Here is a 20,657-nt window from a genome sequence, read left to right as displayed (position 1 = left end):
AGCCAAAAAAACTCAAAAACAAACCAAGACCCTTTAAAAATGCAATACTTGATATGTTTGAATTTCAAGACTGAAGGAGCTGGGATATGTATTTGTGCATTTAAGCCTCCCAAAAAGCCATCATGTATGGCATGCATGACTCACTTCTGATTCTGATTATTTAACTGCTGCGCCCAATGACTTTTGCGATGAGCACTGCCATGAACAGACATCGAAACGTGAAAACTCAGTGGCCCTCACTACTGAGATCAGGGTGTGCTATGGCGTGCTGTTCTCCCTCTCTTGTAGGATGAAGGTCCTGTGCACAAAGAGCTTTCAGAGGGATGTAGATCCAAGGGAGGAGGAGGAGGAAGGAAGACTGAGGACAAAATGCACTATTCGCCTAGCCCAGAGGATGCTGGAGGATCAAGTCATCATCCAACTGAGGAGCTGACTCATTTCCCCCTTCCATGCTTCAGCACAACACAACCAAGAGGGTTTCCCAGTGCTTGCAGCAAAAAGGGGAGCCTGAAGCCATGCAGCTTATGGCCGAGACGTGATGGAAAGAAGGCAGTGACATAAAAGAGGTTACAGAATCACAGAATGTTAGGGACTGGAAGGGACCTTGAAAGATCATCCAGTCCAATCCCCCTGCCGGAGCAGGAACACCCAGATGAGGTTACACAGGAAGGTGCCCAGGGAGGTTTTGAATGTCTCCAGAGAAAGAGACTCCACAACCATTCAGATTTGCAGCTGGTATGAGCATAAGAACAAGTGAGAGAAACCAAGGTCAGATCCTGACCCCTTTGGATGCCCTGCTGAGACCAGGGGGTGAAATCTCAGCTGTTTTCACCAGAAGCAAGGAGAAGGGATCCTTGCCTCCTGGCAGGCAGGTGAGATGGAAAAAGCAAGGTCAAACCTGTGGCATTGCTATAGCTCTGAGCACAGCCAGGCTGATAGCAGGTCTGCCGGACCACGAGCAGCAAAAGTCTCCAGTGGACATGCTGGGCTGTGGTTAGATGCAGAGAGGACTCCTCAGCTCAGTCATCAACTTTGCTGCTCCCTGGCAAGGACAAAGACAAGCCAGCTGCCCCTTCTCCATCCCAGGTTCAGCTCTCCCCACGCACACACAACCCTCAGCATGAGAACAACACACCCAAAGGTCCATGGCCCTGGGAATCCCCTTTCCCTCACCAAACTCCTGCCAGACTTCACTAGAGCTTCTGCCAGGCAATTACAATGTGTATGGGAAAGGCACCCTTCACCTGACCCCACATATTAGTCTGGCAACATGAAAACTCCGTACACATCAGGAATTTACTCAGCAGCAAAATTCTCCAAGCCTCATGTCTGCAGGGATGGGAGAAGCCTGGAGGGAAAGGTGATTCCTCAGTTTGATGTTCTCTCACTGCCAATGCACAGGGATCACACTGGGATGAGCAGGAGTGCATCTTCTTTGCACCAACCACACTGCTAAGAGCACCGTTCAGTATCACTTTTAGGTGCAGGAGCCACAGGCAGCATCCCTCTGCCACTTCCCTGGCTACACTTCGAAGGCTTTTAGTACGTAAAAAAGCAGTTGTAGAATGACTTGTGTCCACTACAGCCAGGAACCTGGGGTGAGGAACATAGGAACCCCAGGTGTGCTCTCAGGTCAACACGACTCAGCCAGGTCTAAGGGCAAATCACAGCCAGTAACCCTCCCAATGGTAAAAGCCCATTCTCTACCTCCCATTTTGGCTTTCTGAGAGGTGTCCTTCATTCCCCACCCCAACCTGTAACGCCTTGCAACCCCAGAGTCAGTGACCTGGCTGGGATGAAGAGGATGAGGGTCACTAAAGTGAAACTGTAGATTTACCACACTGCATCATGCTACACCTGCACTGACAGCAGCAATGCAAGGCAGAAGGGAGTCCAAAAGAGGCAAGAATGGGGAGGGTACAAAAAACCAAAAAAGCAGCAAGCAGAGGTTTTTTGCTATAATACTGATCATACAGCTGTACCTCTTGAGTTTTTCTATAAATACTGTCATGAAGAAATTAAACCAATATAAAAGATAGTCAAATGATATTGATAAGCAAGGAGCAGGTTTTCTGAGTTCCTTTTAACAAAATACTCTAAATTGCAACAGCTTTAGAGATACTTTCTGAAGTCTTAAAATCTGATTTAATTGGAGAATTTGCTGATTGGTACTTTTCCTTATTTTACTTATATTTAATGACACTCATTCTCAAATTTTGCTAAAACTAGCAAGAACTGCTGTATGTTACACAACAAAGAGGCTGAAGACGTGCGATCAAGGCCTTCAAGAAAAATGAATGAGGAGGCATTCATCTGGTTTATAATCAAATTGCATTTGCAAGACAAAAGAAATTGCTCTAAATTTCAAATTAAGCAAACCGGGTACAACTGCACAGGACATGCAGCATAGCTACGACTTAAAAGATGATTGCTTTAAATTCACATCTAACTGGCCTGCAAAGCAACCTGTTAAAAATACCATATGTTTTCCTACAGTTGAATATTCAACAGGAGACCTCTTTTTGTGTGTGCATTTCATACTTGCAAGATTTGCACCTGTAGTTCTGAGCACGTGACGCATTTGATAGACAGCTAATGGCTCTAATGAATCGCTCTGATCTGGGTGTGCAGTTTATTGTGTGGGGGTAAAAGTCGTGTCTGCAGAAAGCAAGCTGGGTCTCAGGCTGTCAGATCCCAGTCTCTCCTCCATCAAGTATTGCACTTTAAAATACTCATTGACAAGTTCCCCAAGGAATTTAGTTTCTTGGGTTTGGTTGTGCTAAACATACGGGTTAACTGGGTCTGGATCCACTGATGTAAAAAGCAGCTTAATGATAATGAAAAAAAATCATTTTGGATTCAGAAACATGTGTGCAAATATTGATTTACATCAGTGCAGAAAATCTTTCCATCAAAGACTTCTGCTCTCTAGGATAGCTTATTTACTTACAAAATTGAGAGATCGGGGCGTCTAGCTGGGGTACATTTCCTCCTTTAGCATTTAGCTTTTGCACTTGGGTAGGGGGCACAGGCTTGTGAGACTGGCCGGTGGCTCGGTACATGGCCTGGACCCACAGGATACGGTCCTGCTCATCGTCACTGGCAAAAATCACCGTGTCTCCTTCCTTCACAGCGTTGAAGAACGCTCTGCCGCCCTCCAAACCTGGCAGGAGAGGAAGCAACAACTGACTTTCATGGACTTTCAGACCAGCCATCGGACCTCCCCAGGCTTCCCACCCCACCTCTGCCCCCAGTGTCCCCAGCCAGGCCCATGCTGCCTCTGGCTCCTGGGTCAGGTCTGTCCCCTCCCCTGTGCCAAACTCACCTGAGAGACAGCCCGCCAGGTCCCCAGGTAGATCTGTGATTAATAAAACACACCCCAACAGACTTGGATTAACAGCATCTCTCACCTACCGCCCCATCTGTGTGGGTCCTGTGTGAGTTGCACTGCTGGAGCCCCAGTAAAAATGGGTTTTGAGGGGATGCAATGGGAGGTTTCCCATTAGACATCAGTGCTCATGCTGCATAAAAGGGGTGATGTGCTTATTACCGTCTTTGCCCTGATTCAGCACCTATCTTCTCATCTCCCTAACATGAGAACCTAGAATCCAGGTCTTGACAACCAACCTACTGCGCCTTTCTTCATCTCCTCTGGGGATACTATCATCCAGGCCATGCTGAGGATCACCAGGCTCAGCATGTTGTCCCACTGAAATAAAAGAAATGCAGTGCTCCTCCACTTGAAGAAGGGTCTCACCACTCAACAGATGTCCTGGAGCATAGAAGGCCCTGGGGAGATCTCATAGCAGCTTTCCAGGACCTAAAGGCGGCCTCCAAGAAAGGTGGAGAGGGACTTTTTCCAAGGGCATGTAGTGATAGGACAAAGGGTAATGGCTTTAAACTGAAAGAGCGTACATTTAGATTAGTTATAAGGAAGAAATTCTTCCCCATGAGGGTGGTGAGGCGCCAGAACAGGCTGCCCAGAGAAGCTGTGGATGCCCCATTCTGGTATTGTTCAAGGTCAGGCTGGACAGGGTTTTGAGCAACCTGGTCTAGGGGAAGGTGTTCCTGCCCATGGCAGGGAGGTTGGACTAGGTGATGTTTAAAGTTCCTTCCAACCCAAACCATTCTATGAATTCACTTAGGGTCCCCAAAGAAGACAAGTCTTGCCCTCCTCTGGTACAACTCCTAGCTCAGCTCCTTAGGTCGATTTACAGTGAAGTCATACATTGCTATCAAACAGTATAAATGCAAACATATTTATAATAACGCTCATCACAGTTCAGATGCAAGCAGGGATAGAGGGAGAAGACTCCTGTTTGGGAGCCATATGCAGGGTGACGAGCATGAGGAGCTGCAGGTCCCCATACCTGGCTGCGGGTCGGTGTAGTCCACAGTGTATCCGTCGAGCTGCAGCAGCTCTTGAGGTTCAGCTTTTTTCTCCCGGTAGCTGCACATAGCAAACGTATATTGACTAACCTGAAGAAAATCACAAAGCCAAGATGGCACCAGGTGATCACAAGGCAATCCAAAGTGCTTACAAATGCCACACACTGATGGCATCTTTACAGGGACCAGGGGACGGTGGGGTAATTTTGATGGTCATTGCCCACATAATACAGACTAAACTTCCATCAGGCTTTTGAAAAGCTCTCTCTTAACACACCTTGCTGTGGTAGGCATCTAATTCTCCACATCAGTAGATACAGCAGTTCAATTTCCTCCAAAGGAAGAAGCTCCATGTTTTAAAAACCCTCTATCATTCATCCCCAGACAAGTGCAAGAGTGACACCCTGTCACAAACAATGTGAGCTAAATTGCTAGGTGCCAGTCATATTAAAGCAATCTTAAGATCCCACTGATCTCGGCAGTTGTTGTCATCAGTGCTGTAAATGGCAGCTCTCACTCCTCTGAGGTACCATCTGCATGACACGATACATTCAATGTCAAGTTCTTGACGGAAGCCGACTCAGCTGCGGGGGCTCTGCCAGGCTCCCGAATCGCCTTTAGGAGGCCATCAGGCCGCATCAAGACCCCGCGCGTACTCGGCGTGCTGCGATCTGGATGGTCAGTGAGAGGCTCATCCAGGGAGGGAAGGAGAAGAGAGGATTCTCCGTGCCCCAGGCGAGGAACTCACGGGGAAATTTACTGTCAAATGATTTCAAATGACTTTGTTAAGGTTGTGTCACATCCTGGACGCCTGACGTAATTTTATTTGTCTGGACATTTTCTTGACCTCGGGAGGAAACTTTAAAACTCTGGTGGGTGGCAATAGATTGTGCTCGTCATTTTTTGGAAGTTGGGAGAGATCCTGAAAGATGGGTGAGAGGCTGGGCTGGGGGATTTTGCCTACAAACTCCAGGCAAATTGCTCAGCTGCAAATACACAAGCAGCACCTATTTTGGTGGCATCTATAGCTAATAAAATGTCATTGATTTAAGTGAGGGGACCTATCTATTGCTGTAGCGTCTCCCAGCCGGTGCTTGGTTTATTGCTGCCCTCTACGGGCTTCTGCGAGCTGCCAGCCTGCTCTCACAGCCCTGCCTGCACTGTGCCTTCCTCCAGGAACAGCTCCAAAAGTCACCTAAGAATAAACCCTATCATTAACACATTTGTGGGAGTAAGACTAAAAGTGATGCTTTAAGCATCTTGCATCCTCCTTAAAACTACCAGCACTGATGAAAGATTGACAAGTAACAGACCAATAGCAGGAGCACACCAGTGTATATTCTATGCTATGAACTTTGAATGCATACCATCGTACCGGCAACACAAAAATGTAAAAGATTAACACGAAGAAATCTAAAAATAACCTAGTGCCCCACAGCACAATATTCAGACGACTCCCGCAACGTTCATTCAGCTATACTTGCAGTATATTGCTGCCATCTCCTGGAGAAACTCTTGAATGCACCTTATGTATGGTAAGATCCTGGAGATTTCATCTGAGCGGTGAGGATTTGATTTCTCTGTGTTAGACAGTCTGAATTTCAGGGACTGCATAATAAATTTAGTTCCTGAAATGAGTCAGTGCTAATATACACTGACATTTGTTGAAAACATCAATACAACTAATGTTTTTTTCTTCTCCTGTACGCTCTATAGCAACAGGTAAAATTCATTCAGTAGTTCCATTTCTTCTCTGATCCTGAACATGAGGTCTGAATTTCAGGCTCTTCTTCATGTACAAATAATTCCTCTCATCTTTGGACCCAGGAAATATTCTTTATCCCTATCAATAAGCCAACTATACCAAGACAACAATAATGTATGGAAGCACACAGAGGCATTTTAGAGCTTACACTTCTCATGTTAAGTGTTATAACAAATAGATGTAGACAGAAGGCTCTGGTGGAGCCATCCGGAGACAGAGGCAAAGTAATCTGGTCTCTCCTATTGGTATTCACAGGATTTTCTTGGAATAAGCTGCCCTACATCATTATTAGAAGAGACCTCTAAGAGAAACCTACAGGTGGGTGTATACCGTGAGATGAGCCAAGCCTCATCTGGGTTCACGTCCTGTTTCTTCTCTGCTCACACAGCTCAAGTGTGAGGCCCAAGCACAGGATGGCCCAAGAGCCACTGGCAGGACCAGGCTGGGGAAAGCAGACAGTGACCGATGGCCTCTGGAGAAGGTGCCAAATGTCACACAGACAGCCTGCACCTGAACGACTTGAGCTACTGACCTCAAGGACTGACATACCAGTCTGTCTGTCCTGTCCTGCTGCCTAAAGCATTTGCTGCTTGGGGTCAGAAAGAAGCTGATGCCCTGGCTACCAGTGCAATGTGGCTCCTTCCATTTACAAGTGGTGGCAAAGCAAAACTTGACAAAACAAGATTCTAGAAAGCTTGATATGTCATGATCGTGCTTTGCCGCTGAACAGCACTGTAGGGTCAAGTGGAGATTGTGGCTTGCCTTTCATCAGTCCTCTAAAATACTGTTCTTTACAGAGCTTGCTTTCTGTAGAAGCTTAGAAGTGGCCAGACAAGTGAAACGGTTAATAGCAGAAATTAATCTTACAGCCTGCTGGGTTCATGCTGAACCATAGCTGAATGAGAGCGAGCAAGCAGATGGGATGGGCAAGATGAATGGTTTGAGTAATTGGAAAAAACACAGACATAGAGAGGAAACTGAAGGAAGACAGAGGAGAAATCTCTGCCCAGGGAGGAGTAAACTCTCAAAGCAGCTGGGATTTCACCCAGAGGCTCAGCAAAGGCCAGGAAAGGAGCATCTATGGAAGTTGAACTGAGTAAAACTAAAGGAAGGGAAATAATCCAGGGCTGTCTTGGCTGGTTCATTACAAAAAAGGGAAAATACTTTGAGAAATAATTTGAGACAAAAGAACAGAAGGAAAAGAAAGTGGGGGAAAAAAGAGAAAAAGACAAAGAAATTCAGGAAAGGGGAAGCAGACAGCGGGAGACAAATGCCAAAGTTCACTATTCCCAGGCTGCTAAATGAGATCTGACTTTCTTGGCACTCAACCATATTCTGTCACCAGCTATATAATCCGACTGATTAATAAATACAGTAGATATGTATTAACCAGTCCTGACTTTGTCCTTGTTTTTCCGCCAGAGACTCCTGCTCCAGCGAGCACCGCTTTCCCCAGGATCCTGCTCAAACCTGTTAATTGTCATCCCTCACACTCTGAGCTCAGTCATTCGCCTCCCCCTTCCTCATTGTTGACACAACACCGCCCCACTTGGGTTAAATTCTTAAATGGACCTTTCCTAGATTAACAGCATGCATTTTGTCCCAAGGGAGAGAAACTGTGCGAAGATACTGCCAGCTGTAATACAGCTTTCTGCTTTGATGGGAGACTCTTGTCCTCTGGTTGCAGCTGTATGTTGCCTCCCGAGCCCTTTCCTGACACAAATGAGCAGAGGAGATGATCTGGCTTAAAGAAACAAACGTGAAAACAACAGTTTTCATGTCTCAGCCCCAAACAATTGCACACAGCAGTTGTCCTACCTTCTTCCTTCAAGTGGAAGAGGCACGTGTGTTCCCCTTGGGCAGGGATGTGTGATGGGATTCATCCCATGTGAGTACAGATGAGACATGCAGGATCTACCAGAGAAGGTGTAACAAGCTGCGGCATCTATTTAACCAACAGTTCCCAAACATCTTGTATTTATCATCAACACTCAAGGTTTCTCAAGAATCACCACCTACGCTCAGTTCTCAGCAAGGGCCTAACTGAAAATATGATTATGAGGACTAGCTATGGGTCATTTACCTTGACTTGAGGATCACAGCCTAGGACTACTGGTGTAGTACACTGTAATTTGGCTGAATTATTTTCAAATTCTGTTGGTTACTCAGAGTTACTGAACACTTACTTCATTTCATATTATCCCGAGTCAGCTGAGTTTTGCTAAAAGCAGGAACTGTCACTGTTAGTCTAAATTATAATGAGTTCAGGGAGTCTGTCACTAGAACAATAGATCCAGGCGTAGACACTGCAACTGCTTTTAATCTGCAGAGAGTTGATCTGGTTCCAACAACATTCTGCAAACATTATCAGACACAATCAGCTGAAAACTGCTTCAAGCTACTCAGCAAACATGTCATCCAGGTACCATGGAGGGTTACTTCCCATATGCTGCCAGAGCACAAAAAAGGGGTTATGACAAGGGAAGAACAGATTCAGTCTGAAATCTCAATGGAATTAATTCACTTGCCCCTAAGAATCATTATAAGAAATTTCCTATCACAAAGCCAGCAAACGCACCAGAACCAACAATTATGTTTTTGCCAGTACAGCACATTACACCTTGCGAAGCATTAATACAAGCTCTACCAGCTATCAAAAATCTCAGCTATCGCATGATCAAGGGTCTAAATTGGCAAACTGGCTGAAATCTGTATGCTGTGCTCAGGCAGCAGAAATAGCAACTCGGGAAACACTTATAACATCTGTGTTGGATGTACATTTTCTTTCCTAATCAGTCATGGGGAACTTTGCCCTAAATTGCTCCATTGCTTTTGCTTATTACTGCCATTGGCATTACTGTTGCCTTTACGAAGCATTTTCCACACTTGTGATGCTGCGGACCATTTCCATCCAAGCTTAGGGCCATATTCTGCCATCACTTTCACACTGCATATCTCAGGATTTAAAATTAGGCAAGTAACGAGTCTCTGCCATGTAATTTACATCTAATCAGTATTCTGCTCTTCTGCTGCTCATCTCGAAGGATGTCTATGAGAAGGGTGGGCAGCATGCAGAGAGGACTGCAATTCATTCGAAAGACAAAACTATCCCCTCTCAATGCACGGGTGCACGGTGGTGGAGCATACACAACGGATCTGCCAGGCGTGCCACGCTGGAAAGCCTTCCCTGAGGGGTTGAACTACATCCACCCAGCAATGCTTGTGCTGGAGAGATGAGTTTTAGGAACAGCACAAAGGAACCACTCTCACCCACTACACCCAAACAAATCATCTCCTCTCCTGCACAACCCTCACAGCTACACAGACACAGAAGGTGCGAGGGATTATTCCACCCAAATTACAAGGCAGTTATTGCTCCTTTCCCCTTCTCTCCAGGGCTTACACAAGCCAAGTAGCACTGGAAATGCTCCCTGCAGAGCTCCCTTTTCTACATATGCGCACAAAGCCTCTGTTCGTACCAGCGAGGCATCACTGACACAAAAGAGACAAACTGCCATCAACACCTCCTTAGTGCCGCCCGTACAGTTTGGCACCTTTGTGCCTTGTTTAGGTGGTTATGAAGAGTTTGAGTATTTATTACCATGAATTTGTTAACCGCAGGTACCAGAAGGCACAGCGGTACCACCCAATGGCACTGGAGGAACTGATGCTGTGTCCAACTGAAATGGGGAAAGAAGGGCAGGAGATGGCACAGGACCAGGAGGAAGTCACTCTGCAAGGGAAGGGAGAGGAGACAGAGCTGCAATAGAAGATGCTACAGGTAATGGACAGAGACAAGGGATTAGAAAGAAAACATTTAGTTAGTCATCTGAACTTAACAGCCTGGTCACAGACTGACCAGACCACTATATCCCAAATGGACTTTATGCTTTGGACCTCACCTCTTGGCACTGGTGCAAGCAGGAGCCTCATGTGGATGGGCAAGCTCCTAAAGCAGGGGCTGCTCCTTGTCCGTTCTTTCTGTAACTGAGCCAGCTCACCTTCCTGCCAGGGTTATTCTCTGTCTGCAGTTTAGCAGAGTTCAGAGCATCCTGGACATCAACACCTTTGCTGCCAATCCCTGTTCCTATCAGCATCCATCCTTTGCATTGCATGAAAAGCAAATGACAAACATACGGACAGCAAAGTATTTTTATTCCATCTTTATTGCCTGCTGACATGTTCAATATGCTCAAACTACATCTGAGGGACTGCATAGAGAGTGTTTCTTGTTTATGTTTGATGTACAGCAGAACACTTTACATTGCACCAAATGTTGAGCAAACGGTAACATAACAGAGAAGCTGCAGTGGCAGCTGGAATTTCTGAGGTGGGCTACAGAGACTCTCTGGGGGCAAAAGTCTGCTCATCTTATTCAAATGAATTGCTTTTCTGGCCAAATTCTGCTCTTATATGCCAACTGACGAATACAGACCTAGTAACATGAGAAAACATGGAATAACTCTGAGCTCCAATTCCACAGCAAGCTGAAGAATATATAGCAACTGAAAACTAGAGAAGTGACTGCAACCACATCAAAAGACCAGAATAACGGCTCCTTGAGGGAGCCACAGGAATCCATGCCCAAACCTGCAAACCTTCACACACAATAATTTCAATAGATTTATTTACGGAAGAAGCTATTTTAGGAGAATTTGCTTTGGAGAATCCCTGTTCACAGGGAAAAGAGGACGGAGAACTTGGTCTAATAAAAATGAACCAGCTCTCAGGAAAAAGCAGTACCAGCTGCTCTACAGGGGATCACAGACTGCCACAGCACTTCTAACTTCACTTCAGAACATAATAAAGGAAACATACAGAGAAAATCAATCCCTCAGTCCCTGCTCACAAACAAGGTCACTGTGCAATGCTCCCAAAAGGCCTTTCCTTCATTATGGCCTCTGCTGCTTCTTACCCAGACAGCAGTTTGGGATTTACCTCCTGCAGTGTCTGCAAGACACAGGGTTCCCTTGAGAGGTGCCAAGCACTCTGCCCCACCAGGGACCCAGTCGGTCCCTGCACAGAGGGTGCATTTGCAAAGCAGATGCCTCTAGGAATTGATTACACAAATCCTAAACCCCTCACTTTTACCTAAATCTCAGTATACTGCTTGGGCAGATAGAGGTATCTCCTGTGGCTACACTACAATAACTCCCCCACTTCTGTGGCCATTTTGACCCCACCTGGAATTCAAAACAAGCATTTAAACTGTTGCTGACGATCATACTTGGTTAATTGAGTAAGTATTCAACTGGTCTCTCCAAATGGGATCCTACTTACAGGGGTCACACAGATCATATAGCCCCTTTACTTCCGCAGGACGGATTTTCTTATCTACCACTTAGTTTAGCACTATGGAAACCAGCAATGATGGACAAATGGAGAATGCAATTAAGCTTCCTACTGGGACAGTTGAACTTGGAGTAATAATTAACTCAAAATAAACTAACCAGTTTACACCAGGTGATTTAGGACCAGAGAAGCTGGTTGTGTCAGGCGGAAGACGGACCACGTGGACTCCCCCCTGTACTGGCACAGAAAAGCCAGCATACAAGCGTGCTCCATTCAACATGTGGAGCCTGGTACACCTGGTTTACACCATCTCAGTTCTTAAACCTGGGTGAAATCCCAGCCCCTCTGTGGCAGATCCCCCTCTGACTTGATCACTTTGGATCTGTGCTGGCACAAGATCACGGTTGGATCCTATGTTATTCCATCAGAGCATCTCTGTGTTTCTTTCACAACGGGACCCTGCGCCAAGATATGATTTCTCATACTTGGAGACAACATACCATGGGGAACCCAGAGAGGAGGGAGGGAGAGATGGACCCAAGAGAACTCTGTGGCTTTATCACGTTGGTGTGAAGACGAAGCTGCTCGAACTGGGGCCCCCCACATTTCTGTGGCCAATGCAGTGGTTTCAGCTGCCCTCGGGGAAGGTGAGGGAAGATCTAACACACCAAGTACTGACCAGATCCTTTTAGGTCACAGAAGACATCTTCTGCCTATTTCCTTGAAATTCTTAACCATGGTCAAATATACAGGTTTACTGAAACTGGGAGGGCAGAAAGTGAAAAATAAGAACAAAGGGAAAAAGGAAGAAAGACATTGCAAAATGATCGATGAGAGCTGTAGACAATGAGAGGTAGTAATGAACATGAAGGCAAGATTAAAGTCAAGGACGATATACTCTGATGTAGCCAGTGACAAAACTTCTGTAGATTACAATGGACTTCAGTTTTTACCTGGAGGCTCAAAAGGAAGCATTTGCATGCAAGTACCTCCAGTCAAGACAAAGTTTCCTCCCTCATCTCCTTAATTTCCCACTAAAATTGGTTCTCCATTTCACCAAGCATTCATGTGCATCAGGAAACTCATGGCTAGAGGTCTGCAGCTGGGATATCCTTGAGAAGATGTACACATTTAGAAAAAAACTCCGTAACTTAACAGACACCCTACACAGAACAACAGCTCAGCATCAATTACACAGCACTGAAAATGGCCAGAGGAAATATCTAAATGTTTCATGTTGTGATGTAAGATCACTTCTGGTTAAATCTGTTACCTGGACCAGGACAAAGAATCGTTTCTTCCATCTCTTCCAAACATTTTTACCAATGGCCCATAAATACCTAGGAGAAAGGAACAGGTTAATCCAGCACACAAGTGACTATATATTTTTCTCTTGCTTTTGTTTTCTTTACACCTAGAAACTGAAGTTAATACACAAGTAGGGGTAATTACAAGACTCTTAAGCTCAGCAGCATTCATGAATATGTTTATTTCTTAGCCTGAACAAATAACCTGTAAAGAAAGTGACACAAAAACCTCCCAGAGTCTTAATGTTGCACAGTATTAATTCTCTCTTCCTCTTTGTCTTTCACAACCTGCTCAGAATTTAGAAGCCCTTTAATGCCAGTGAATAGCTACAGCATGGTCAGATTGGCGAAGAATACATTTGCCATGGAAAAATTAAGCAACAGAAACCTCAAGTGTTGCCTTTAAGTCTTCATCACAAAACCATTTGGCTGAGGGGAGCTGTCAAACAGGGGGACACTTACTACATCAAGACCAGTGCCTGGGATCCCAGCACCCCACCGGACTGATTAAACCAGGTCTCTGCTTCAGAAGAATTCCTAGAAATCCTTGGCTACAGATACGCAAGTGAACTGAATAACTGTTAAGGAGGATTGAGTTCACTGTTTTCTACAAAGGAAAAATTAGTTTTTAAAATTAATGTCAAAATTAGCATTTAATCTCTGTGATGAAGTAGCCGCTACGACACTGTAATACAAACACTGGCAAAAATAGTGGCAGCACCAGACTAATAATAAACACAAGGACGTTATTCAGCATTAATATGTTTTATGTATCATTATATTAGTGTAGTTCTGGCTCAGTACATGGAAAAACAATTTCTTTTTGGTTATGCTAGCAGTTCCTTTCGCCAGAAGAGATCCAACACACTCTTGGTGAATGTTTAAGCCACAAAACTTCGAGTCATGTTGATGTGGGCACTGAGTCCTTGGCTCATTCAAGAACAGGGAAATAATTGTCCTTTTTGCTAGTGCTGCTAACATCAACAGAAAGACAATCTCAGTTCTGAGAGCAAGCCAGCATTATAAACCACATAGTTTAAAACAGTGTCTTGTAAATCAAATGTTAGTTGAAGAAAGCCTGAGAAAAGCCAGGATTGCTATCAGCTGCAGTCAGGGAAACTATTATGACAGGTGAAGTGCGCTTTCTTGGTTTTGGTGCCTGTGATCATGGTGGAAAAATTAAATGTCACATGTGGCTGTTGGCTCTGATCTCATTAGCAGAGAAGACAGGAGGAGAGGAAAAGGGATTAAAAGAAAGCTGAGTGAACAAAACCATCTAATAATGGATTGAAATCTAACAAAACACTACGAAAACAAAAAATGAAACAAAGTCACTTTTATAGCACCAAAAAGATACTGGAGAAAGAGTTAATCCAAACATTGACTTTCCTGGGTAGTTTATATTTTTTGTCACATCTTCAGCTCTGAAGAGCAAAGAGAGGAAAGCCTTGCCAATGGCATTAGCTAGATCTTCCGAGGGTGATCTAATCTGTAATTGCAGGGCATGAAGGTGGGAGCCAGGGGTGGCAATCAGGGATCCCTCTGGCCCCAGATCCTCTGACACTCGAGTCAGGAGGGGAGAAGTTTGTCTTTTAACCTTCTAGATCATTAGTCCTACTCCAGATATCTGCCTGCTCCAGGCAACTGCTGTTTAATTGTACTGTGTATCTCTGTATAAATAATGACAATCACACTGGAGTTTATTTCAAGTGGAAGGTGCATTGTGCTTTTGGTTCTGAGAAGTCAATACAGAGAAACACAGAATAAAGCTTAGGAAATTATAACAGCCTCAGCAAGAGAGTCAGGCAGTTCACCAATTATTTCCTTATAAAAAATAAAAAAACCCCAAACATAGCAATTTCCTGAGGAATACTGTTTAAAATTTAAACTGTTTGGCTGGTATGGATTAAAAAGACTATGCTAAGAATATGGGAAGCACATTATAAATGACTGAACTAATGCCATTTTTACATTTAATCTTTCTTTTGACCTCCAGTGAACTTCAGTTTCTTTTCCAGAATCTTAAAAAAGTGAAATTTTCCAAGGCACATTCAAACAAATTTAATTGAGATCAAACCAAGCATTTACCCAGAGTGCTTCATGTTTTGAGGCTTATCCATTCGCACAGCAAGCTTGATCTTCAGGTCTTGATCCGGGCAGTTTTTGGAAACAGTCATTTTGTGCCACTCTGATTGCTTTGGGCTATTTGGAGTAGGGTGGAGAACAACCTGCAAGCATCAAAAACAACGTTAAAAGGCAAAATTATTCACAAAATAGGTTTTAAATGGGGAACAAAAGGATCAGATGAGCTACTTTTCCCCTAAAAGTCAGTCTGGAGATTTCTATTCACATCAGTGAGGATGGCATTTTATTGCTTTTTTAAAGTACATCTTATTATTTTGAGATTGGTTCATATATTCTTTGGCTCCTCTACCTACAGTGTCATTGTTCATGTGTTTGTGCAGGACAGAACTGCATTATCAGTTTCCATCATTTAAGGAAAGACCATGGTAAACGAACATGCAACTGTCCAGGTAAATCAGTCTAGACACGGTGATGAACTGTTGTGATTAGCAAACCAGCAACAACTGAGCAACACCAGTCTGCTGCATCACTCTTGGAAAAATACAACACATTTAAGCAAATCTTAAGGATGAGAAGCAAGGTCCTCCAAGGGGCGTGTTTGTTAGAAACCCAATGGACTCAAACTCCGAGCAGCCTCCCAAGGACAGGCATGGTCATGCACTAAACCGTATCTCTCAGCGAAGTAGCTGCCACTCAGGGTGTTTGGGATGCTCTCTACTTTGATTTCTAAATCTTTTCATCAAAAGGCACATAAACTTTGCTCAGTGTTGTTGCAATCATGCTCTTCCCCTCCTTTCTCTCAGTAGATGAGGTCTTGGCATGGCTGAAATCCGCGGGAGCCTTGCCAACCAGCTTCAATAGGGTCAGGATGTATTCCATGCCTTCAGCTGCCTGTCCAGCAGTTCATGGCTTGGGAGCATTTTCCAGCTCTCCTGCAATGAAAGTGGTGAAACAAGGAGTGCCGGCCAGTTGCCAATTTAACACTCGCAATAGAAAGTGGGCATTGTACATGCCTGGCAGAGCACAAAGCCGCTTCTGAAAGGGCAGCTGAGCATGAGTGTTTCTGTGTATAAAACCTGTTTCCTTCTCTCTCCGTGCAAGCAGGTTCGTGGCCACTCCAACAGCTGAACCAGGGGCTTACACACACTCCTGGTTTCATTATTTCATTAAAGAAAAAACTCCTGATGCAGGCTGAGCAGACACGCGTCATCTCTTGGCCACTCCGGCCACACCAAGCATCCCTTTTGAAGTTCATCCGACTGAAGGCGCTGGTGGCCATAGGCCAGGGGAAATCACTGCCTGGCTTCTCATGCTCGCTGCTGCTGGCCCATGGCCCTTGGCCCGCAGAAGCTGAGAGCTAAGGGACAGTTTCCCGCTGGACCAGGAATTAAAGCACATCGGCGAGGCTGGCTCATCAGCATTTCAGGGCAAGAGATGTTGCTTTGGGGCCCTGATGCCTTTCTCAGAACAACATGCACAGCTAATTGCTCCCTGAGACCAGCAAAGTCAGCACCGCTCACGGCTGCCAGTGGAAAATAAGAGTTTACAAAGCAAGCAGGTCTACACCGAGTGTAACCACTCAGAGGAAAAAGCCGTGAATGGCATTGCGGCTGGTTGGGTGAAAAGCTCTGCTCAGCATGCTGCAGCGGACAAAGGCAGTAGTGTCGGGCTGTTTGAAGAAGAAGGTTTTGAAAATAATCCTGAAAATATTATGATGCTGTGCAGTAAAGCAACTGCATGTCTTCAGCAGAGTACTGAAGCCTAGTGGGATCATCCCCTTTCTCAAAAAGGAGGAGGACAGGGAGAAAGGAAGGATCAAGGTGTGAAGGAGGAAAGTCCGAAGAGACTGTGACTCTCTCTGAAGAGAAGGCTAAGAGAAGGGGTGGTTTTTCTTTATTCTCCCTCATGTGCAAGAACAAAGGATGCTACATGAATGTGAAAAAAAAATAATTAAAATGAACATAAAGTATACGAGAAAATCTCATGCAGCGCTCTCCACCATAAAGATATAAACTAAATCAACAGCTCACTAGGACCTGAAAAAACATTTGGTGCTTTATGAACAGGATGAACAGAAAACAATGTTAATTAGGAAAATTCCATTGTACGGACACAGACTCCCCTGTGTCAAGGCACAAACAGCCATTGAGTTTCACAAGAAACATCCCAACAAGTTAGTTCATAATTGGAATTACTGTGCTTGGGCTTGCCACAGGATCAGTGCTTTTGTTGTCCATAGACAGGGTGAAGACAAGGTGTTGCTGCATAGCTGGACAGACAGAGCCCAGACTGCTCCTGGAGATGGCTCAGGCCATGCTGAGCTGTAACAAGGGAGATGGACAAGTCCCTGTGTAAGGTGCAGCCTCTTTTATCCTAAACTGATTTTCATGAGGTCTTCACCATGTGACCTCACAGCCCCGAAGAGCTGGAGAAGGCATGGTAGGGAGTTTGTTGCTGCTTATGCCTGGGGCAAAACACAAATTATACAGCTGCAGAAAAAAGTGAAGAGTCCCAAAGCCACAGCAAAGTGCTGTCCACAGACATCCTGAAGCTGTGGGCTGCAGTGATGGAGGGCCACCAGTCCCAGGCACTGGTTTAGGCACCACAGGGAGGGTTAGAGATGGCGTGGGAAGATTGGCTCTGTGGCCAATACCCTCAGAATCTGAACTCTTTGCTATTAGTACCATTGATGGGGTCATGAACCCCATGTTTCACTCCTCAGTTGAGCCCCACTGAAGCCACCAGTTCAGTCACAGTCCCCAGTGGATGCCAGGATTTCAATCCCTTTGCAGTGAGTACTGCAGCCAGTGCTTTCAAACGCTCAAACCATGCACCGGCTGCTCAGCAGATACGAGAGCAGCTTAGCACTCTCTTGCCAAGCTTAAATCCCCTCTTTTTGCTTCCGCATAATCCCCTTTTCTGCCTCAGGAATGTCCAATTTCCGTAAGCAACTTCTAAGGCTTTCCGGACTGCCAATATTGCATAGAAGATATTCTGCCTTTGCTCAGTACAGGCACAGCCCAGCTGAATGGTGCCATTAAAAACTCACAACAAAGACAGCATGCAAGATGCACTCCTTTCCAGAAGTGGAGAGCTTGCTTTTTTTTCCCCCTCCTGAAGCCTGGCAAAAAAGCACAGCATGTTGTGCTCCAAAGATATTTCCGTACAGGAGAGATTTCTCTAGAAAAGAGGGGGCCAGAAGGAAACATTATTAACCTCAAAATCTCCTTACCCTCCCGAGCTCTTTGTCCTCCAGAGCCAGCACTCCTGTGCTCTCTGTGAACAGCTTCACCTTCACTGCAGGAAGCGCGTGTGTTGTCGTGAAGTCTCCTTGGGTGCCCCAGCTGTGGAAATAAGGACAGACAGATGTTCAGCTTGACTGCCAGGTCACCAGCACCAGTGCTTGGGCATGCAACGGTTAACTGAAAATGTCCCATCTGGCACAAGTCAAAGTGGTTGGGCTGTCTGAATGACAAGGGCATTAATTATCTTCTTTAGGAAATGTAGGACAGATGTTTGGAAAACACATGATGGTTCTTTGGGGGATGAAAAAAAAAAAGAGATCATTTGGGAGTAGCATGAAACCAAATTTAAGAGAACTTCTTATTTAGAAAGAAAAATATGTCTTCTGCAGTGACAGCCTGTATAGTCACAACAGAAGTTGAGGATTGAGGGTACCTACACATAAGACATCCACAATTGCTCATGCCTCTGCTCTTCTCTTGCTAATTAATCTCTCCTTTCCAGGTTGATAGTGAGGTATACTTTTTCTGAAGAAACCCCAATTTAACCTGAATCCTCTTTTGAGTCCCAGCCCAGGTTTAATTTCAAGCTATTACCTCCGGAGTAATTCTAGTTTGCTGGACTGCAGAGCAGGACACCAGCTCCTTGGGGATGGGATGGCAGTGGCCCACCTCTTCAACTACGCAATAACGAACTAAGATGACAGTTTACTATTTGCATTCTGTGAGTCATTCATTGGCTGGTCTCATGGCTTGGGAAGGAGCGTTATGGAGGCTGAATGACCCACAGTATGTGAAAGCCCCTCTAGACCATGTGTGTTTCTAGAGGACATGTTCAGCTCCTGCCACCACGAACTGTCCAAGTGTGCAGAGAAACATGAACTCATTCCATGCCACAGTCTGATGACACTTATGGCCAAACTGGCCATTTTACATCTTACAAGGAGAGTCCACCCCACAGCTGACCTTCCCCACAAGAGTGTGGGAACCACAAGCAGCCCTGCAGCCTGTCAGAGGGAGGTCTGGCGATATGCTTGGAGGTTTCCTCTCTTGACCTGGTCATCCTTGTGGGGTTCTCTGACAGATAACCCAACCTTACACAGCAGGCAGCTTTCACTTAGAGATCGCAGGGAAAAGAAACCTCTGAAACACCAAGTCTGTTCCAATGTCTTAAGGCCATGGCTTTTCAAATAGGCTCATGAAGAGCCTCCGTAAGTGGTGCCACTCACACCAGCACATCAAATTACTTACCTATACTAAGGCTTTTGAGATACAGAAACGTGCTCTAACAATTTTGAAAGTAGCAGGGAAGAGAAAAAAAAGTCATTCTACACTAAGGGGTAATAAGTTGTGATGCTTTTATGTTTGAGACTTCACAGCTGTGTTTCAAGCTTTGATTTTACAGCTTTAAGAGTTTGAAACTTATCAAAATAAAGCCAGACAGAAATTTCAAGACAGAGCTAAGCAAAGCACACCTAAAACAGAGAACAGCTCAGCCAAAGAGCAGAAAAGGGCTGGGGGAGAGCGCACCACTGCAAGGAGGATGCTCCCGAGCATCTGACCATGCAGAGGCTCAATGTGAAACTAGCAGGTAAGAACTGCTTTTTTTCTTTTTCTTTCCTTTTCTCTTTCTCTCTCTCTTTTTTTCTTTCTTTTTTTTTTTTTTTTAATAATTCATTGTGAGCTAGATTTCTATGTTGTTCCCAGAGACACTGAAAATTCATCGCGCTTCCAACCTCATGCAAAGTGTACAAGCAAGCTTGAAGATTAATCACAGAAAAGGTGCTTTTTGTGAACTAGAAGAAACACCTCCAAGTGATGTGAAGGAACAGAGACTGCAACTTAAAATACTGTAAGTCAGATTTGAGATTATACCATATTTCACTCATCACTTCTATTCACTCTCACACTATTAATGACACCTCATTTTACACCATTCTCAAGGTAGATCCTCTGCTGAAGGGAGGCAGTTTCCTTGAAATGACTGGGAAAAGGCTCAGATGACATGTGATCCAGCAACTAGATATTCTTCAAACATAAATACCAACCAGCAGGTTTTACATTTGGAAAGCTGTCGTGAAAAATAAGTTACTCCTTCCTGTGCACAAGGGGTATGGGTTCATACTTTGCTTTCCACTGAGCAAATCTTGTCCAGCTGAGCTTAGCAGATGAGCATGTTCAGCACAGAGCTGATTAACAAACTCTGTTTCTTCATCAGCTTTGCTCTGAAGTTTTCTCGTCTGATGTCACTGTTCCACATGTTTCGTCTTTTACCATGATGCATCAAACTGCCACCAGTGCCAGGGAACTGGGTTTTGGCACAAACTATCTACAGCACTACAGGGACAGTGAAATCCCCAATATTGCATCTTTTTCACATGTGATCCATCAGCTACTTAATAAATGTTTTAAACATATGAACCAAGAAACAACCTTATTTTCTAATTGCAGCTTCAGGTCACAGGTTATACTTTATCTCTTAAAAAAACTGCACTGTCACCAGAGGGAAAGGAAGAAGATAATCTTGCTTTGAGTAAGAGGAAAAAGTAAGAAAATATCCAACCTTACACTGTGTAT

The 20,657-nt window shown here is 44.8% G+C and overlaps 1 protein-coding gene across 4 annotated transcripts in view; it reads right to left on the bottom strand.

Moving 5' to 3' along the window:
* The window catches only part of CADPS (calcium dependent secretion activator), a gene marked incomplete at both ends in the record, with an annotated part of 216,706 nt that overhangs the window by 94,245 nt on the left and 101,804 nt on the right, over positions 1–20,657 (bottom strand). For all 4 annotated transcript variants that reach the window (XM_080350539.1, XM_080350537.1, XM_080350538.1 and 1 more), the window contains 5 exons: positions 2,951–3,163; positions 4,371–4,479; positions 12,720–12,786; positions 14,842–14,981; positions 18,071–18,182. In XM_080350539.1, coding sequence (XP_080206665.1) covers positions 2,951–3,163; positions 4,371–4,479; positions 12,720–12,786; positions 14,842–14,981; positions 18,071–18,182 — 641 coding nt within the window. The remainder of the gene's footprint in view (positions 1–2,950; positions 3,164–4,370; positions 4,480–12,719; positions 12,787–14,841; positions 14,982–18,070; positions 18,183–20,657) is intronic.

Source organism: Nesoenas mayeri (assembly GCF_963082525.1).
Source record: "Nesoenas mayeri genome assembly, chromosome: 10".
In the NCBI taxonomy this organism is placed as follows: domain Eukaryota; kingdom Metazoa; phylum Chordata; class Aves; order Columbiformes; family Columbidae; genus Nesoenas; species Nesoenas mayeri.
Note: the sequence above shows the minus strand (reverse complement) of the source record. Positions and strands in the feature narration are given on the sequence as shown.